The sequence below is a fragment of the Calliphora vicina genome, chromosome 5, assembly GCF_958450345.1.
Source record: "Calliphora vicina chromosome 5, idCalVici1.1, whole genome shotgun sequence".
NCBI lineage: Eukaryota > Metazoa > Arthropoda > Insecta > Diptera > Calliphoridae > Calliphora > Calliphora vicina.
Window position 1 is genome coordinate 76432852 of NC_088784.1, and position 22267 is coordinate 76455118.

A 22267-nucleotide genomic window follows, 5' to 3' on the forward strand; every position below is an offset into this window, starting at 1 on the left:
ATTTTTTGTTACTTCATAAAACCAATAAACAAAGTGATCGAGAAAAACTATAAATATTTCCAAATTCTTTGGATTCCAATAAATCAGAATTGCTTTATGAGAACCCATGCATATTTTGTGGTGTAGCATGCTAGTAACATTTCACTATTAATATTTCATATTTAGTTTTGATAAAAGAAACTCTTCGTTTTATAGTATTTAATATTTATTTATTACACTAAACCATATAACAATTTCGTCTGCAATTTAAACAGCAAAGGGTTGATCTTTTCCATCCTCATGATACTTAATGTAAGTTTCACCATGTGTAAAGTCTTTTGTACCTTCCAAACGGCCACGGGGTGGTGCTTTACTATAGTCGAAAGCTTTCTCTGATTTACCAAACATACGATTGGCCTCTTCGATTTGATCACGATATTTGCCAGCCACAACAGGTTTGCCGGTTATAGGATCCGTTATGTCACCAAGTTGATAAACAACTTTTTCCACTTTATGGGTAATGAGACGTGTTAGGCGCTCGGGCAATTCGCGTATTAAGACAACATCACCTGTCTTGCAGACTTTTTGGGGATCATGGGCAAAGTAGAATTCATCTTTTTTAAAGTACTACACAAGAAATATATACAGAATATGTCAAAGCAATTGTAATTATTTAGATGGTTGAAGAATTTACCATATTAAGATTTCTATCCAATTCCATGCGTCGTATGCGTATTTTGGATGCATTTTGTTTTACACAGGGCATACATTGTCCCATCAGTATTAAATTGCGTGCTGACATTATGTTTTATTGAAAATTTATTGAATAACTTTAAAAACTACAGATTTTTGTACAAAATTTTTAGAAAATGTGAACAACAAAGTTAGCTGTTAAATTTGTTATTATGTTAGGGTGGATGACGGTGAAATAGAAGAAGAATAACATCTGTAAGAAATATTTAACTAGGCAGCACTTTTAAGTTTTTACATATTTTTTTTAATCAAAGATAAATTTTAAATGTAAATAATTTTAAATTTTGTTCTAAGCTTTATTGTTATTCATTGGCTTTATTAGACATCCTTAGAAACTGGACTAGCACTAGGTATATTATTTTAAATACATTTATTTACATATTAATTTGTGTTGAACTACAATGTTTGTAAACTTAATTTCGGTTATAGAATTGGTAGATTTTACTCCTGAATAAACTAAAAACTGCCCATCCTAGCGGAGAATTATTATTATTTACAAACTTCTATAAAGCAACTGATTAAAATATCTCACATTAAAACAGTTTTTTAATCGAATTTTTAAAAACTACTTTAGTGCTAAAAAAAAAATTTGTGTTTTTAAAATAAAATTGGATTTAAATAATAAATTATTGCATTTTATTTATTTTTATTTCTTAAGTTTTCAATATATTTGCCCAGCTGCTGTTGAAATTTGGGTTCCAAAACACGAGACACAAAAACATTCAGATCTGCATTCCTTTCTTTTTGAAATGCCTCTATATCAGATTTGCGAAATTGTAGTTTGGTAAAGGCTCTGGCATTCGAATTTACCCCTTTAAATGAAGCTAAAAATTGTTCACATTTATTTAGTCCTTCCTTTTTGCTTGTAGCCAATTCATCGATCAAACCAACTTTGAAAGCTTCGTCAGTGGTAAACATTTTCCCCTGGGTTAAAGCCAATTCGGCTGCACGATTTGGTAACGCATTACAAAATGATGCCGTCACATATTTTGGAGCTACCAGGCCAAGTTTAGTTTCATTTAAGCCAATTGTTAAATTTGACAGCATTACTCTAAAATCACAACAAGTGGCATACACACAACCACCGGCTGGTGAATGACCCTGGAATTGAAGAAGGAAAATTTAAAAAGATTAAAATAAATATAAAAAGATTAGAATTAGTATACACACTTACATTTATTAAAGCTGCAGTGGGTAAACGACTGCTATACAATACCAGCCAGGTATCTTGAAAAGCAGCATAAAACTGTTCCAGTCTTTCTTTCTGCGCTTCATACAATTCGTTGATATCCAAACCAGAAGTAAATACGCCATTATCCTTCTATTTATAGTTTATAGTTTTATTAATACTTCATTTAAATATGTATGTTTAATATAAAATTTATAATAAACCTACCGCAGTTAAAATTAAACCCTGACATTTGTTGTCTTCAAGATTGTTTATAGTTTCCTTCAGAGTTTGTAGCAATTCTAAATTTAAAGAATTTACAGGAGGTCTATTCAGACTTAAAGTTGCAATACCAGTCTTGTTATTTGTTTCCACTGTTATTAGTTTTTCATGTTCAGATGAAAAACATCTTAAGGCCGGCTTTGTGATTTTTAAATTAATTCTTAGAGAGCGCAACATCTCTCTAATGTATTTAATTTAACTTTATATTTTCAAGATTGGAAGCCAGGCATATTAATTAGGTGGTAGTAACTAAAATAATAATTCCGTGTATATCTGCTGTCAATCAGTCTGTTTTTGATGTTTTTGGAACAAAGCCTTTAATAAATTGACGTTTCTGATAAACAACAAAAGAAAAACAAATAATCATCTTGGACAATAACAACATATTATTAAATGTGTCTTGGAAAACAAGAAATTGAACTTTGATTCATGGTAATAATTTATATGTATGAATAAACTTGTGTCTTAGTTGCCAGATAAACTGGAAACACAATCGTCAAGTTTAAGAAAATGATCAACATACATCATTAAGTCCAAAAGTAATATTTATTTATGTATATCTGATACCATCTTAGTTAGGAAAGGTATCATGGATGAGTGTTAATGTTTGTAAAGCCAGAAATAATTTATTTTAGAGCTTTAAAAATATATATTTAACTAATTAATTTAAAGTATTAGTATTATTAATCTTTCGAATATCATGGATAAATTCAACGGTAATAATTGTTATTGTATGTATGTATATAAAAGGACTTCCAATAGTTGATAGCGGCCATATTATTGAAGCTACATCTGTCGAATTGGCTGTAATTTATTCAGTTTATTTTGGCAAATCATAAAAACGTTTAAATGCTTAAATGGTTTTATATAAACGGGTGTTCTGTTCAAGCAACGTACCCGCACATCGCCCATTTTACAAAATTGTACAATTTAGGACGCTACCAATTAATGAATCCCGAAAATGTCACTGTTTGGCGTGGATTTTAATCATCGGTTCTTATTTCTTTGAGAACTACGTTCATCACCGGATGGCACTACGTGCCACGCAGCTCATGCCATATTTGAGGGTATGGTCAACTCATGTGGAAGTGCTGTGAACTGGCAAACGATATCGTTTTTGTAAGACTTTTTCTTGCGGCCCTCAAAGCCTATCTACATAAACCATGCCAACGGTCAAATTCAGCCTGATTTATAGGCCACACTCATGGAACAATTTACATTTACACGATGTTATATTCCATACACAATGACATTGATAGACCTTTTAAATGAATAAAAAATGTCAATGATATCTCACACTTTGTTTTATTCTAATTTAAAGACAGGAAGCGCTTGATGTAATACCCTTTATAATAGCATGTTGTTCGTTAATGAAGTTTGGAGCAAACCAATAATAAGCAGAAACGTAAGAATCCTATATTCAGTTGTGCTGAATCATCTATTTATCATGCCGCTATTTAAAATTTGTCTAAATTCACTAGCCTATAAACTTTTTATAGGTTTGACAACTCTACCTAATAATTCTAGTTGTTATTTATTTTATTTTACTAAAAAAATCTTCGACTTAGTACGACTTACAAGTACAGCTATGATAATTGTCACCGGAAATAATAAATTATATCTTGAAGTAAAACAGATCCCTTATTATTAACAACTTGGATGCACTTTTTCTAACGGTTCGGTTTTTTACACAACCTATACAAAAGCTCGACCTTATAAAACCTTATAACAACATTACGACAAGATGATGACATTTCGACAACAATTGTTATTTTTGTTTTTTGTATTATGTTATTTTTGTTTTCGTTAGATTTTTTGCACTGTTGGTATATTTTTTGTTATTGTAAAACTCTAAATGTGCGTTAAAAATCGCATCAAATCAACAGTTATTTTATATTAACCTTTCTAACAAGGTATAAAACAATAATTTCAAATAAAAAATATAACAGATTTCTCATTTGAGATAACAATGAAGCCAAACACCAGTCAGCAGACGATATAGCAAACAAATCGCTAGAATAGCCTCATTTTTTCCACTTAGTTCATTTCAAACCCGTTAGATTTTACATACAAATCGCTAAATTACCATCGCTGATCAGCTGACGGCTTCTTGATAAAAAAGTGTTTCTTTGATTACAACAAAACAAGGAAAAGTGCAAATTTCCAACAAATAAACAATAAATAGACCAACAAGAACTTAATAAAATTTATGTTTTTACACTTACGAAGCGTTTATAGATAAAAACGCGTACAATTGCCGATAAACAGCAACAAACAAAATGGTAGGCTTCTCACAAAAACACCGCCCATATTTCTCTTCTATATTTATAAACTCTAACAAACTACGTCTTTACAGAGCTACGAAGACGACGACTATCATGTGGACACATTTCCCAAAGAATACGGCTATGGAGCCTTCGATCAAGATGGCCTCGACTCGTCGGGCATGGTGGGGGCCAGTTCTGATTTGAAACCGCGCATACTGTTAATGGGTCTGCGTCGTTCCGGCAAAAGTTCCATACAAAAAGTTGTCTTCCACAAAATGTCACCGAATGAGACGATGTTCTTGGAGTCGACCAATCAAATTGTCAAGGATAACATAAACAATTCTAGTTTTGTGCAGTTCTGTATATGGGACTTTCCCGGCCAAATAGATTTTTTCGATCCCACATTTGATTCGGACATGATTTTCGGCAATTGTGGTTCGTTGGTGTTTGTCATCGATGCCAAAGATGATTACAATGAGGCATTGACGAAATTCAAGAATACTGTGATTAAGGCCTACAAAATAAATCCGCGCATTAAATTTGAAGTCTTTATACATAAGGTAAGAAAGGAAGGGTATGATGGGTGTATGTGGGTAGAGTTGTTGTAAATGAATAAATTGTTATCAGCAGAATAATTTTAATATGTAAAACATTAAATGCACTTTTAGGTTTTCTGTTTTGATCTGATCACCTTTGTTTATACATTTTGCAAATACTGTGTATCGATTAAGTACACAGAAGGGAAGGAGAGAAAAATTTCATATAAATTAAACAAAATTTCCCTCTTTTCACACATATAGGTGTTACAATAACAATATACATGACAATACATTCTCATGATATAGACTTTTGACTCTCAGTTACCTATCTAGTTGTGTTGGGATCATCTATGAATGTTCAATTAATAAATCAGCAGTTTAAAAAATTTTAAAAATAATTTCGCCAGTAGTACCTGCCTCAACATTTGGTAGAAACGTCGTAAAACTACTCCAAGATAAGATAATTCAATTATCTAAAATTGGAAATTAGTTTACGAACTGTTAGCCGCAAGTTGCTGTCGCCCCGTATGAAATTGGTCTCAAATAAAACTAAAATTATTATATTAAAAATCTTCAGATTTTAGAGATTATCCAAACACCTTTAAAAATTTTTCGAACATAAGTTCGAATTTTCGAACTTAATTTATAATTTTCGAACATAATATTTTATTGACTTCAGGTATGATTTAGATATTATTTATCAGCTTTAAAAATGTTTCGAACATAAATTTGCATTTTTGAATTCGAACTTTCGAAAATTGGGTTAAAAATTCAGTTTTTTGAAATTTTGACCTAAACTAACAAACTAACATTGCAAGTTAAAAATGACTTAAAAACTAAAATAATAAACGATTAGATTAGAAGAAGACATGGTAAAACTACTCTCAGAAATATGCGCCTAGTTTGGAGATTCCAGCAAGACAATGAACCCAAACACAACTCGTCGTTTCTAACTGAGTGTTTACAATCCTATGAGGAACGTGTTTTGAAGCGGCCTGCCCAATCGCCAGTTCTCAATCTCATAGAAATCCTATTTAGATCGCAAATCGGTTAATAACTGGCTGAGATATAAGCTAAAAAACACGACTACCTCGAAATTGGAACTATTTTTGATCTTTGTATATCTGGCTTAACATAGACAATATGAATATCTAATGTTAGACATTTCAAAGAAATGGTCATAGATATTCAGATCGACAATGAGTCTAAATCGGGAAAAATATTTTTGAACCCCAATTTTTTTCGAAAATTTTCCCCCCAAATTTAATTTTAAATTTCAACAATAAAAAAAATCTACTTTTTTAAAATTTTAGGTTGACGGCATAAGTGACGATACGAAAATGGAATCGCAACGTGATATACATCAACGGGCATCTGATGATTTAGCCGATGCTGGTCTAACACAGATACACCTAAGTTTTCATTTAACTTCCATCTATGATCATTCAATATTTGAAGCTTTTTCGAAGGTGGTGCAAAAACTAATACCACAATTACCAACATTAGAAAATTTATTAAATATTTTTATATCGGTAAGAAGAATATGAAAGAAAGGTTTTAAAAGATTGATTATTAAGTTTTTCTGGATTATATTAAAGAATTCCGGCATTGAGAAGGCATTTCTTTTTGATGTGGTATCGAAAATTTATATTGCAACCGATTGTTCACCCGTTGATATGCAAAGTTATGAATTATGTTGTGATATGATTGATGTGGTTATAGATTTATCAAGCATTTATAGGTGAGTTTTAAACATTTCAATATTAAATTGTATTATTTTTATTGCTGTTTGGTTATTTTTTAAATTATTTTCCAGCTCTGAGGAGGATGCATTCGATCATCAAAGCTCTAGTCTCATTAAACTCAATAATAATACAATTTTATATTTACGTGAAGTTAATAAATTCTTAGCTTTGGTGTGTATATTACGCGAGGAGAATTTCAATCGTCAGGGCGTTATTGATTACAATTTCTTGTGCTTCCGCGATGCAATCAGTGAAGTGTTTGAGTTGCGTTTGAAAAGTCAGAAACTAGCTACCGTAGATGAACGTTTGGAATTGCAAGAGAATGGCGATGAAGATTCTGATGAAGATGTTATCGACGATGATGATGATGATCCTAAAATAGTTTAAACTTTTTTGTTGTTGTTATAAATAATCAAGATTACTATATTTGCGCGAACCTCTTTTCTTCCCTAGTGTTTATGTTTAATTTTTTTCTTTTTTTTGAAAGTTGATAATGTTTAATTTTTATATTTTGTGCCTTTTTTTATATCAATATAACTGTTAATAATCGATTGTGTACTATTATTACTTTTTTTTGCCATATAAATAACTATTTTATTATTTTTAAAAAAACTTTTATATATTTATATTTGTAATTGCATTAAAGACAACTTTCAAAGTTACTATGAACAAATTCAAATCAATGTATTGTTTTTTTCTTTTTGTAGCTTTAACAATTGAAATATGTATGAAAATATTGTAACGAGTATAATTAAAGAAACGTGTATTTGTTAATTGTATTAAATAAAAAATAAAATTTAGAAATTTTTAAAAAAAATATTGGCTTATAAATAATGCTTTTTAAATAAAAAGAAATATATATATATTCTGGCACTTATACAAAAAACATATTCTTATAAAATTTATTATTATAATTAATAAGTTTATATTTTAATAAATACAATTAAAAAAAATTATTAAATTCAAAATTGTTCGATACTGCGAATTTATTATACCCTTCACCATGAGTGGTAAGGCTAAATATAAGTTTTTCAGTCCGTTATATTAGTATATATTAGTCCCGCTTAGGCTGTCATTAAATTCGGGCAAATCGCCCCACAAATTGCTGAGAAATAAGCAAAAAACCAAGAATACCTCGATACTGAATTTTGAAAACATTTAATGGCGTGCAGCCATTAAAACTAGAAGCCTTTATTCTACTAGAAGCTTCTGGAATAATTCGCAACGATCCATCTTGACATTGAAGATTATTCACCTTTATTTCTAAATGATGCAGTTTTTTCGTTTCGACTCCATTCTCTAAGTTGGATAGTTTTGTGTCAATTTGTATTTCTACACCTTTCGCTAATTCGGATAGTTTTTATACCCTTCACCTTCGTGAGAAGGGTATATATAAGTTTGTAATTTCTACATTTTTTATTTCCGACCCTATAACGTATATATATTCTGGAACCTTATAGATAACGGAGTCGATTAAGCCATGTCCGTCTGTCTGTTGAAATCTATTTTCTGAAGACCCCAGATATCAGCAAACCTGGTTTTTTCCTCATATCTCAGCCATATGTGGGACTAAGATATGAGTAAAAAACCAGGACAACCTAGATTTTTGACCTATATCTGGATTACTAATTCAATAATATAGACGATATGGATATCTAATGATAGATATTTCAAAGACCTTTGCAACGACGTATATAAAACCAGACCTACAATGGGTCAAAATCGGAAAAATATTTTGTAACCCGATTTTTTTCGCTAAATATTAAAAGTGAAAAAAAAAAATTAAAAAAACAATTCGACATATTTTTGTTTCCAAAAAACTAAAAAATTACAAAAACAATAAATTTTGTTTACCTAAAATTATTTAAAATTTGTATTTTGAAGTATAATTTGGTGAAGGGTATATAAGATTCGGCATAGCTCTCTTACTTGTTTATTTTGACGTTTACGGTTTGTATTTCTATGCAGCTCTCTAAGTCGGATACCTTTTTGTCAATGGAATCCACTCTGATGTTTATAACCACACATATTTCTTGAAGTTCCCTGGAATGTTGCTTCCATTTATCGTTGTTCACTCTGGAAGTCTCTTGAACTTCAGCTTTAATTTCAGCTAACAGCTTCTGCTTGTTTGTTTTTGAAGTTTCTTGAAATATCTCGTTTGATTCTTTGAGTTTTTCCATCATAGCAGCAAACATTGTGCTTAAGTCCATGCTGGTTGTTGTTGCTCTTAAATTCATCTATCACAAGAATACACTGGTCATGCAGTTGATGTTAAGTAATAAATAAACGGACTGACTGCAACTTGCTGCTATTGTTTACATATATACATACACAGTGACACCTAGAAGTTTCATGAATTATCTCACGGACAAAACTAGAGTATTATATTTCTAGAGCTTTCTGCACCCTTAATGTTAATGTTAGTTACTTTAATAGTTAATGTATCCAAAATAAGATGGATGTGGAAACCCGACGTTAAAACTTTAAATTCAAATTGATAGTGCGTAACAATATTTTTATTTTAGTCTTATTTCTTGCAAAATTGTAAAAGTTTCCATTGTTTGGCTAATGCTAAGAAGTATAAACACATTCTTACGTATGCGAAAAAAACCTCTGGTGGTAATAAAAGGAAGGGAAGTGGATTTTTTGGAAGGAAATAAAACTATTATTGATAAAATATAGAAAGTTGATCAGAAAAAGTTTTCCAAAAGAAAATTCTATAGATCTCTTTATGGCTGCTGTAAATTGCAAATTTGGAATTTATTGAAATTTGATTTAATTTCTTTAAGTTAATTATTGGCCTAAAATAACGACATCTCTAATAACGGCTTATGCCTAAAGAAGAGACTCGTCCAAGAACTGCCACATCGACCTATACTTTCATATAGGAAGCATGATTTTATGGTCTCCACCAAAATCAAACTTGAGTTTTGTTTGGTTTTCGACCGTGTTCCAAATTAGGCAATTTTCATTTTCCAAAACAAGAATGAAAGAACAAACCAACTTGCCGAGTACTTGCTTGTACCACTGACATCAATAAACACAAGAATAGCGCAACTAATTACCTAATGTGAAAGAGGTAAAATTTCACCTAATTTGATTTTTTTGAGATGAACTGTGCAAATGAAATATTTGCTGGGTTATTTCATATATAATCGTAGTGTGATAAAAAACTTGGTAACTCTTTTTTAACTTATTTTTGACATTTACAGCTGATTGCACTTTCACACAACCAAAACACAACAACAAAACAAAACCAGCTAAAAACAACAACAATAGCGAGAAAAAAAACTCCTCTACTCACATCAGTGTTGCCACCAAGAAAATTATAAACTACACATGCCTCATGCCTAAATTACACATACGAGAAAAAATTACACGCAAATAAATTTTCGTGATTTCAATAGGAGAAATTGTCTAAAATTGTCATGAATATAAAAGGTTTGTCACAGTGGACTCTGGGATGTTTGGACCAAATACGATCACTTTATTGTCAATGGACAATTTTCACTTGCGTTGATTTTAATTTATCCAGGAATTGGATATATGAGGGATATTAAAGCAAGGTTAGCAATCTCAGCCAATCATCAGCCAAAAATGTCAATCCCAAATACGCTTTTATACAAATATTAATCAATGTCCATTCGAAAATTGTTACATTTCTATTAAAAATTTAACAATATTTAAAAATAGCACACTGTTTGCTTTCGAATTTTATTTTATTCCTAATTTATATTAACTGCTTTGAAATCAGTTTTATTTTCAGTTTCAAAGATAAATATTTTTTACTATTTGTTTAAAAATTATAACTCTGGTCATTTTCCTTCCCAGTAAATACTTTACCAGTAATTTATCTTGTAACGTTTATATTTTTAAAATTTGTAGTTATAAATTTGAAATAAAGCTTCCAAAATAGTAGGTAAATTTTATTGTTTATTATTTAAAACACAAACCAGAAACCAGACAGACAATAGCATAAACACAAAACAGTTCTTACGGGTATAAAAAATAACTAGTAACAATTTGTAAATAAATTTTTCTCACACAAATTCCTACGTTCTCGTTTTTTCCTCTTAAAATTGGCTAACGTTACCCCGAAATAACTCCAATTACCGTTACCGATATAATAGTTTATACCGTTATCTGTAAATACCGTTACCCTTATTCTATAAACAATTTAAAATTATAAAAATACAAATTTTCGATTTTGGGTTATCTTGAAAATTAACGTTTTTCCAATAACAATTTGTAATAACTTGTAAAAATGTATAGTTATTGAATAGTATTTGTTGTGTTATATTTTTGTCATGTTGGAATTAAAAGTCTTATATACATATAAACTAAAATTTAGTTTCTATTACCAATATTACGCAAACAAAACTATCACAAACGGAGAAATGTCCACCTGGAAAACCAAACTTCAAAATATCCAAATTACTTATCCTCTTTTTCTGCATACCTTAATGTTAATTTAGTTCAAACTTGATTCTTACCTTCATCTTATATATACGTTTTTTGGTGATACACTTTTAAGTATGTTATTGTCCGCCAATATTAATAAAACACATATCCTAGTACATATAATTCCATAATACTGAGTAACAAACGAGTACAATATAATAAATATGAATACATTTAGAGATACTGGATTTTTATTTATCAACTAAAATAGAGGATATAGCTACTTTCCCTCATATTAATGTACATATTTATTTCAGTCGGTTTTGAAATCTGAACAATCCATAATTCATTCATTCAATTAAAATCCAAAATATAGATAAAAGACATCCATTGACAATATATTTTGGATATAATTGGAATGTAAAATTACACATGAATTACACATTCACTCAATTACACATGGGCTACACATCCAAGTTAAAATTACACACAATATGTGTAATTACACATGAAGTGGCAACACTGACTCACATATACACCGAGAAAAAGAAGAAAAACAGTGATAGAGAAAATTTATACAACACGACTTCGTCATCAAAATAATAGCGGTACGACGACGTCAGTCAGTTGCAAAGTGGTTGTTAAAGAGAATAAAACGTGAAAACTAGCAAGTGGAGAAGAATTTTAAGTGAAAAAAAATAATAAAAGAAACAAAATTATTATATCAATTGATAGATTTTGTGTAAAGAAGGGAAAAATTAAATCAATGGTAATTTTAATAAAATAAAAAAAAGTATGTAAATAAATAATCCAGCTAAAGTAATGTCAAAGTGAAAATTTTACAGAGCAACAACAACAAATACATAATAACACCAAAAGAAGTTGGGAAAAAATATAAAGTGACTTATTAGATTAAAATGGACATGTTTGGAGTTGTATAAAAAGTGAAAAAATATATAAATTTTTTTTAGTAATATAAAACAAAAACAACAAACATTTCTTACTTTTTCTGCTAAACCTGATTTGAACGGCTAAAGAAAATTTACAAAAAAAATCACATAAAAATCCATTTATTAATTGAAGATCAATGCAAAACACGTAAAAAAAGAAAGAAAAACCAAATATGAAAGTAATTGGAAATTGAAAAACGAAAACGTAGTGGAAAAATTAATATAAAAATAAAAAGTGTTTTAATTGTTAGAATATTTTTGTTAAACAACACACACCTGCCTGCCTGAACAAAACGGAAATTTCTCTATTTGTGCAATTAAATACATCAATCAATAAGTAAATAATTTGTATCTTTGGAATTTGTATCTACTATTTGCACATCATATACCTACCTATCTTTTGTATATGCAGCAGCAGCAGCTCTACCGCAAGAGGTGAGTGAGTTAGTTATCGGTTTTTGTGTATTTTGTAATCTGGTTATTAGTTTTAATATTGAATGGGATTGCATGTCACTTTATTTTTAATTTTTCTTTTACAATATTTATCATTATATACATTTCGGTATTTTTTTTTTCATTGTTTTCTCTTGCACAATGGCAGTGAAAGGTTAATATAACTTGCACTTTGTTTTTTTCTGAGAACTTGAAATTGTGTACAGTGGGATCAGAGTTTAAAGTTTAACCATCACTATCTAATTGGTTTAGCATAAGTAACAATAAACTTTTAAAATATAGTTGGCAATAAACTTAGGTTTACTCCAGGTTTATTAAAAATTTTAACTGACAAATTTTACCGTTTCGGAAGAAATATTTTTTTAATTTGAATTTTTAAAATTAACCCTTTAGTAGGTAGTGCAAATCTAGTTACAATCTTTATCGTTACCTCGATTTTTTACCTATCTATATCTGGATTACTAAGTCATTAATATAGATAATCCATATTGTCTAATGATAAATATTTCAAATACCTTTCCAACGTATAACCTTTCCAAAGGTATAACGCCAAAAAAATCGAGACAAATATTTTTTTAACCCAGTGATGTTTTCAACAAAAAAATTAAAAAAAAATAGTTTTTCATAAAATTCAATTATTGTCGGAATCGGTTTTGAAATCCAGCTGAATATGGATCTTACTTGTTTTATAATAATATTATTGAAACTAAACAAACTATGTCAAGCCGGCACCACAGAGTTTAAAACCTTAACACCGACAGAAAACTTTATGGAAATCAAAAATCCGGAATTGGGTCCAAATGTGTTAATGATTTGGTATACATTAAATCCCATTTTAAAGCTATTTCGAATGATGTAAAAACGTTGCGATCTGATAACATTACTAGTCTCTAGGGTTTGTTTTTTGGTGAGAAAAAGCCAAAATCATCTTTTTGGTCGAATAATCGTTTACGTTGTCCCAAAAAAGTCGATTTAATTCGTCGTTCTGGAGAAAGATCAGTGTTTGTCGGTAATTTTCGAAAAAAAATTAACGACTATTTAGTTGGAGTGGTCAGCATGCGATTTATTCCGCCATGAGAGAATGTTCTCCAAATCCTCCTGGAGCGAACCACGAACACAATTGAATTCATGAAACTTCCGAAACGCGATTTCACAGGAATCTGTTTTATCAGCATAAGTCCAAGTAAGTTGATTACCAGTCTTCTTACGACAATGTCCTAGATTTAGGTCAAGTTTTTATACTATAGAAGATTTAAAGTCTCTTGCTGGTTTTCGCTCACAATTTATTTAATTCTACTTGTTTTTAATTTTCCAATTTGACTCTTTTGACAATAATGCAAATCAATAGGAATCAGAATATGAAAACAAACAAAACATTTCGCAAACGTTTGCAAAATGTACAAAACAAATCAAAATTTTTATATTGTATTGTACATGAGCAAAAACAAAACAAAAACTTTTCAAGTGACAAAGAGTGAAAACGAAACGATTAGCTTTTCACTCATCTACAATATTTAATTTACCGTTACAATCGTACATTTGAGTACAAAACAGATAGAGAAACGTATTTTTTATTCGTTTTGTTTGTTTTTTGTACTGTGTTCTCTATTATAATGAGTAAATCAATTACCAAACGTTTGTTAAACGTTTTTTATCAGATCACTTTTAGCTTAATACTTTTTCTGCAGAAATTATCATAGATTTATTATTTTGTTAATGGATCAAAGCATGGACTACTGAGACATTGTATTTTTGGAGACGCAATAGAACTCCCAAAAAAGTACTTTTAAGTAGGAAATCTAGTTAATTAGTTTATAAACCTATGGGTTTATTGTGAATCCCTTCAACAATGAAAACAAATGTCCAGGGTATGTCCCAATCATGCAGACTACAAAAAAAAAACACTCATTCATAAGTAGAAGATGAAACAGACGATATCTATCTTAAAAATATCAACTCAGCCAATTTCTTCTGTGAGTCCAAAAAAGTACTTTTGAGATTTAATTTTATTTCCTTACTAGACAATTCAAGAGGTTTGTAGTGTGATTTCCACAGGAAATCATAGTTAGATAGCTCCTAACCTACTAAGTCCATTTGTAATTCATTTAACAATGAACAAAGGTCCACAAAAAAAACTTAAAAGAACCAACCATAAGTTGAAAAATAAGCTGAAGATATCCATCATGGAAATATTGACCTAATAACCTTCTTTTGTGCCGATTGCGCCCTGATCAATGGGTTATTCCTAAGCATGATTTTCTAAAAAACCCACACATTCAAGAAAGGTTGCGAGCCGACAACCTTATAATTTATAGTGTTCCATCAACATGTACAGGACTCTCTTACAGAGATGACATTTTCCTAATAGATATCTGAAGCTTTCCTTTTAAAGACCCTACATTCAACCGGAAGTCCAAATAATTTCCTAGTATATACCTCGACCAGGGCTTTTTTTCAAACTTCGATCGGTTAGAAAATCTCTATACTTGACTCGCAAAGTCTGGATATGCCTGCTGATGACACTCCCATTACATAATCCTCGATGGGTAATAAGTAAATAAAACTGAAATTCTGAAAATTTTTATCAAAAACGTTTCACAGTGGTTTAGAAAAAAAGAGAGAAATAAATCTGTAACTTCTAACTTAGTTCGATTTGAATGAAATTAGACATGTGCAAAGAAGAAGTCGAGTTTAAGTTTTGAATTTGGACCTCATGGGCCCACCAGGGGCGTAGCCAGGGGTCCCCAAAGTAGGACGCGGCGGCAATTCTCAAACCGACTTATGCAGAAGAAATTTCGTCAATTATGTTTTGCTGGCTTACAGCTGTTGGGTGCTGCTCTTTGTTGCCAAGTGAGGCACATTTTTGAGCTTTGGTCAGTCACCACCCTCAAGAAGAAACTAAGCTACTACCGGTCAAGGAACACAATGTCTTGTTGAACGCAACATTTCCTTCTGGGATGTCACCGGATGAGTCATCCAAACTTTGACATCGCATAGTTAGAGTCTCCCCGAGGCATGTCAGACAGGACCTACGTAAATGCGAGGGGAGCATACAGGGGTACATATGCGCAGGATCCATTCGATCGCAGCTCGTATATGACAGCATTGAACGACATTCATAGAGACGCCATCAATTTCGCGGTAGCAGAATACCTAACGAATGTCGTACTTAGAGGTCGCCCGATAGCAGACGCCGACAGAGTCGCTCTGGAACAACTAAGATCAGGATGTCTAGTCAATTGGCTCTCCAATAGACTAGACATTTTCTTCTGGTGGTTAAAATAACTACTTTCTAAAGTGCAGTACAAAAGAGTTTAAATTGATTACACCCTAGATTACTTAGAGGCACTAAAGTGACGACTGACTTCACGCTAGGTTACCAGGGATGCCTTTATACATGAAAGACATCCCTGGAACAGTTATTCTCTTCTCGCAACCCACAATTGACAAAATTCTCCGCCGTGATGTTTCTATTAACCAAAAACTCAATAGAGTTTTTAAATAAAAAGCAAGAAATATAGATTTTTATGTAATGATTGGTTAGACAAAAGAAAGTTGTCAACAATTCAATCAATAATCAAATTTTAAAACAATATGCGTTTTAATGAAGATTATTATAATGCAAACTTTCCTATTTTGTTTGTTATTGTATTCATATGTTTGCATTTTATTTGCTTGATTAATCCCACTGTGCAGTGATTTTAATGTAACAAATTCATCTTCTTCCTTCTGTATAAAATTTCTATTATTTTGCGTACGTTTTTGTGTATAAATTTTTATGTTAAACCATTTAATTTCTTTTGTATTGTATTTTATTTTATTTATTTGTATACAAATTTTGCACTAACTCCATTTTTTTGTTTATATAACTTTTATTTTGTATATTTATTTATGTATTTTACTTTTTTTGGTTATTATTTTCACTTAATACACACAACACCGCACACAATACAATAAATGCAAACTAAACAAAAATTTAGCTTATTTTTATTCAAATTATTTCAGCGTAATAAATTTCGTAATAACAAACTGCTCAAAATAAAGACAAGACCTAAAAAGGAAAAATAAAAACAAAAAATAAATAGAAATAGTGTTAAATAAGAAGCAAATAAAGTTTAAAATCAACCGGTTATTTTGACATTTTAATTAATATCGTAGAGACAAGAAACTAACGGTCTAACATTCTCTTTAAGGATTAATCAATATAGTTGCCACATGTTTCATTCACTATTTTCCTTGAATATTTAAAAATTTAAACAAGTGTTTTTTCTATTATACAATCACATGTTTTAAGCCTTAATTTTTGTTGTTGCTTTGCTTATTTTTAGGTGTTGGCTAATTTAGTCATTCAAAGTTTTGCTGTGGTTTTTTTCTTGTTGAACATTTTGTAGGTTGTCTTTTTTTTGTTGAGAAAATTCCAGCCTTGACAACAGGGGTTGTTTTATTCTATTATTTTTCTTTTATTTTCCGTTTTCTCTAAGGGTGTGGAATCATTTTTTTTTAATTTACTATTCGCAAAAATTGATTTTTTTAGGTATTTTCATTGTTGTCTGTGCAAATGCCGGTTTCTATGGGAGAGAAAAACACCCTGCTTGCGTCATGACTCAACAATTTTTGTGTTTAACCTTTTTCGGGGTGTATTTGGTTTCGCTGATGGGCTTTTGTATGATCTCAACAATATTTCGAATGAAAATTTAAGCATGGTCTTTGAAAGTCTTGAAAGTTTTATGTCATAAGAAAAAGTTCCATTTTTATTTTAGCCAGAAACATATCAAGCAAATTAGAGCGACCACCATTATCTTTAAAATGCCGTTACCGAAATAACTGCAATTACCGTTACCTCCGAAATAATCGAAAATACCGTTATCGTTATTCTACAAATAATTTTAAAGTATAGAAATATAAATGTTTGTTTACCTTTTCCGAATCGTTTATGTCAAAAACCAGTCAAGCAACAAATTATTGTTTTTGAGTAAATCAAATAAAACTTCCTAGCAACCTAAACATTTTATTAGGAACTTCAAAAGTTAGATAAGTGATCTTTTTAAAGAGTTTAGCATGATATTCATGTAGACATATTTGATTTGAAATAACTATTCGTCATAATACACTCATTCTATAGTGAATTCTGCTTCAGTTGTAGGCCATTGAAAAATATTCCCATAAAACTCTTCGTATACAACCAAGTAGGGTTTCAGAGCTCATAAACCTTTTATTTTTTCACAATTATTGGCACCTACACCACCAAAATACATTTGGGCCTAGTATTACATAGCCATAAACCAGTCAAGTGCTGTCACTTGACTTCTTTCTGCACTAAACACGGATTTCTCGGTTTTGGTTCCCTATAATTATTTTTTAGCATTAAACAATGCATTTACCTTTACAAAACAGTAATCGCCCAATAACTCAATTTTGGATTTTTTGTTGCTTGACTGGTTTTTGAAATAAACGATTCAATTGAAGTAAAAATGTAATACAATACCTCAACTTATTTTTATTATATTAAAAATTTAAGTCAGGCCGAAGTTACTGTTATTCGTATTTTAGAAAAAAAAACAGAACAAGTACCAGAAGACGAAAGAAAGTTCGTCAATAAATCCGTAACTTTTGGTTTTTGGAAAAAAAATTTTTTTTATTTTTCAACATAGTATCATTTGAGCTCTATTAACTTTGCCCAATGTTTCTCCAATTTGTTTATCCCTTCCAAAAAATAAGATTTTTGAAGGTCATAAAAATAGGTATTTGTTTGTGAGATGACTTCATCGTTGGAGTCAAATCTCTTTCTACCGAGCCATTTCTTAAGGTTTGCAAACAAGAAATAGTCAGTCGGGGTTAAATCCGAAGAATAGATCGGATAAGGGAACAATTCGTAGCCTAATTCATAAATTTTTACCCTTTTGAAAGTAGTCAATGTGGATTATACCGAGATCAATGAAAAAAAACTCCTGCGAAGTTGTCACACGATTGCGTTTGTTGTCGATTGTGAGCAAACCCGGATCATCTTGCGGAAAACTTTCTCATACCCAAGTATGCAATCACAATTGAAACCTCTGATCCATGTGAGATGCCTATCGCTTCCAAAACCTCTCACACTTTCAATATTCGATCAGTCAAGACCTCATCGGTCGATTCTGTGCAAACCCGGCACCCATCTTGCGTAAAGCTTTCTCATACCTAATGTTGAATCAAAATTTAAACCTCTGAGACATTTGAGATGTCTATCGCTTCCAAAACCTCTCGCACTTCAATCTTCGCCCAGCCAAGACCTAATTGTGAATTTTTTCAATTATTTTGGATGTAGATACCTCAACGCTCGGACCATTGAAAATGATGGTGCCCATAGTATTTATCAAGCTTAGTCTTGTTTTGAGTTATGATTTTTTTTCCGGAAAAAATAATGCTTAATCTGGGTTTCCGCATAAACCGTAATCGGAGCCGATAACGAAAACTGAAACTGAAAAACGTTTGTGTTCGTCACCGTCTCGTTTCTGAATTGTTTTCAGAAACGAAAACTGATTGGTGCCGTTTCGTTCCCAATTTTCGTTACCGATTTCTGAAATGAACCTTTTTCGGTGCAAATGTATGGAATTTTGTTTTTGGTGTATGCGGAAACGTAGCTTTAATGAGCACAATAAATTCTGCTATCAATGACTGTCAAACACAAACTAAATTTGGACAGGAGTCAACTGACAGATGCCTGTTAACAGGAGCAGTATTGCCCTTTCAGTTAAGAAGCGTGTAATATAAAATTTCACGGACTTATTGAATCCTGGTATGTTGCTTGGTGAATTCATTTAGAAACATTAACACAACATGAAAGAAAAAGCATGCTAGGTTAGGTTACGTGGATTGGACCAGTTCTGGTTCTATCCTTTGTCAGAGTGGACCAGAGCAATCTGGATATTCTACAAGTGATGATATTTGACCACCTAAGTTTCGTCTCACTCAAATCCCATTCATCTATCAGTTTCGATACGGTCACCAAGGGAGTGTTGTCTAGGGACTTCATTTCCCCGGATGCCCTCATGTTTTGGGACCCATATCAACTCGACGTGATGTTGTGTCAGTTGTGCCAGTGATCGGATACAATTGAATAGGCATTTCGACTTAATAATGTTGGAGCTAAGAGCCGTAATTGCTGCAAGGCTGTCCAAGTAGATATGCATAGTCGAATTTTCGAGATTCAGTTCCCGGATAATTCTCGCGGCTGTATCGTTGGCATATATCTCTGACTTGAAAACCGTGCAGGTATCGAGTAATCAAAGAGACAACAAAAGGTTCAGTTCATCGGAAAAAGCATCCTGAGAATCGCTTTGTCTGAGTCTTTACCCGCTGTCACTTTTTTCTAACACACTTCACGTTTGAATTTCAATTAAGAGGGATTTCATAATGGATTTAATTGACATAGGAGGAACCCACAATCCAAATAACATGGATCTACATTCCCACTGTTCGACAGAATTGGGTTTTGAGGAGAAAAACAAATAGTTTGGGAACATTTTATAATTAAACTGCACGTTGACACGTGATAGATCATGTCGAGAGATGTCGAAGATGCTTATTGGCGACAGTAGGTAGCCAACACTATTGATTCGCTTGAAAAAAAGTCGTAATGTGGTTTGTTTTCCACTGTTCTGTCCACTGATGTTTCTGATGACAAAGTATATAGAAATTCCGACAAATTTTGTGTCAATCAAGGAATTTTCCAATCGACCTCAATGATCATTAACTCAATTATTATTTGATATCTTTTCTGTTTTAGTACTAAATACGAAGTAATATTATTTTGCTAATCCTAATCTCTTTTTTTATTTTATTATCTAAACAAAATTTTAAATAACACTCTTCAAAAACAACTGATTCTTCGTTTTTTTTTTTGTTAACAAACTATCAAATATGAGTAAAACCCTCAAGGGCATGCGGTTATAATTTCAAATTTAATGTACTTGAAATGTGAATACAAATATAAAAATAAATATAAAATTAAAAAAAGTTTACATAAACTAAACAAAACACATAAGTCTGCATAATTATTCGCTTATAAATAAATTTAAAACCTAAAAAAAGTGAAAATTATTAAACCGTAAAGCTAATTTTACTTTCAGTAGAATTAGAAGCTGGGTTGTATAAATTATAATGAATACTTTCATGTATTATGTATTAGATAAATATGGAAATTAAAAATATTATGAATAAAATTTCTGTAGAAAAAAGTATAACAAAAGAGTGAATATTTAAACAAATAAGTAATAATATTTATTAGGATTTGTAACAAGAAAATGTTACAATTCAGGTTAAAATTTGTTATGATTCTAAATAACATACTTTTCAATGACCACTACTTACCATATGCATTACTGGGAATAAAAAATTCCCCGGGAGTTTTTTCCCATTGAATTTACATAGGAAAAATGGGAAAAGGGAGAAAACTCCCGGGGAATTTTTTATTCATAATTGGGCTGATAATGAATTATTTATTGTAATATACAAACATTTTTTAAAATTTTTAGTTTTTATTTTGAAACATTTGTACAATATTAATTTATTAAAAGTATTGGCTATTCTGACAACATATAAATTTCGAAGCAAAAGAACTGCTCATCTTTTGAGACCAAGAACGAATTAAGTCAATATCGGATACTCTGTTCCAAAGTGAAGCGTATCCAAGAGAGAGCGTTCTGCTTCGATCGAAACAAATATTAGTCGGAAGGGGCAAGGTCTGGTCTATAAAGCGGGTAAAGCTAAATTTCCCAACCACTTCATTCTAAATACTTTTTAACAGGTATTGTAACATGTGACCGAGTGTTGTCATTACGGAATATTACGGTTTCATGTCTGGCCGCGTTTTTCAGCCAATGCTCGCTTCATCTTTCTGGCAACATATGGATTCCAAGCCAAAATAACAGTTCATCTTTTGAGGCTAAGAACGAATCAAGCCAATATCGTGTACTTTGTTCCAAAGTGAAGCGTATCCCAGAGAGATCGTTCTCGAATCAGTTGCCTACCGAACGCAACTGTGATGGTCTGGTCAGATTTCCGCAGCTCATAATAGATAGGACCCTTTTGCTCCATCCAAATACAGAGCATTACCTTAGCTCCATGGATATTTGGCTTAGGTGTCGATTCGGCTGGTTGGCCGGTCCTCATATACGATCTCTTACGCTTCGGGTTATCGTAATGGATTCATTTTTCATCTCAAGTAATGATTAGGTGCAAAAATGATTTTCTTTTATAGCGTTCAAGCATAATTTCGGATATGCAAAATCGTTTTTCAAGGACTCTCCTTTTCAATTCGTATGTTACCCAATTCCCTGCTTTTGGATGAATCCTGCTGCTCGCAACCGTTTTGAAATTACTGCTTGAGTAGCTCCCAGTGATTTGCAAGCTCCTGTTGAGTTTTACAACAATCTTCATGGAGTAATGCCTCCAATTCTTGTTCTTAAAACTTTTTTTGGCTGGTCTGTTTTCCGTGTCAAAATCACCACTTCTGAACCACACAAACTATCTCTTGCTTATTGAAACCGATGGAACACATTCACCATAAGCTTTTCAAATTAAAGAAGTAAATCAAAACTTTCCGCATATTCCGCATGCCAGAAGATTGAATACTGACACTAAAACAATGCAATTAAATATCTGTCTGATGTCTACACGATTTATAGATTGGTACATGAATGTCGGGTGTCTCTTAACGAGATGATGATCCTTTCGATTCGGCTGGTGGCCG

At 31.4% G+C, this 22267-nt stretch overlaps 4 protein-coding genes across 4 annotated transcripts in view; 2 read left to right on the forward strand and 2 right to left on the reverse strand.

The window, feature by feature from the left end:
* Positions 1-187: 187 nt before the first annotated feature.
* Positions 188-876, reverse strand: mRpS17 (mitochondrial ribosomal protein S17). The gene is made up of 2 exons (XM_065511774.1): positions 674-876; positions 188-606 (listed from the first exon to the last, which is right to left on the reverse strand). The coding sequence occupies exons 1-2, from the start codon at positions 779-781 to the stop codon at positions 247-249; spliced, it is 468 nt and encodes a 155-aa protein (XP_065367846.1). The 5' UTR covers positions 782-876; the 3' UTR covers positions 188-246.
* A 464-nt stretch (positions 877-1340) lies between these two features.
* Positions 1341-2421, reverse strand: LOC135961006 (enoyl-CoA delta isomerase 1, mitochondrial-like). The gene is made up of 3 exons (XM_065512449.1): positions 2129-2421; positions 1907-2053; positions 1341-1833 (listed from the first exon to the last, which is right to left on the reverse strand). The coding sequence occupies exons 1-3, from the start codon at positions 2357-2359 to the stop codon at positions 1369-1371; spliced, it is 843 nt and encodes a 280-aa protein (XP_065368521.1). The 5' UTR covers positions 2360-2421; the 3' UTR covers positions 1341-1368.
* Positions 2422-4292: 1871 nt separating this feature from the next.
* RagC-D (Ras-related GTP binding C/D) lies at positions 4293-7550 on the forward strand. Its single transcript, XM_065512518.1, has 5 exons — positions 4293-4464; positions 4539-5009; positions 6302-6520; positions 6587-6729; positions 6805-7550. Exons 1-5 carry the CDS (start codon positions 4462-4464, stop codon positions 7118-7120), a joined length of 1152 nt encoding a protein of 383 aa, XP_065368590.1. The 5' UTR covers positions 4293-4461; the 3' UTR covers positions 7121-7550.
* A 4390-nt stretch (positions 7551-11940) lies between these two features.
* Positions 11941-22267, forward strand: part of Lpin (phosphatidate phosphatase LPIN) — a 98356-nt gene continuing 88029 nt past the window's right edge. Inside the window, exon 1 of the mRNA XM_065511466.1 lies at positions 11941-12519. The gene's annotated coding sequence lies outside the window, so the exon portion shown is untranslated. The remainder of the gene's footprint in view (positions 12520-22267) is intronic.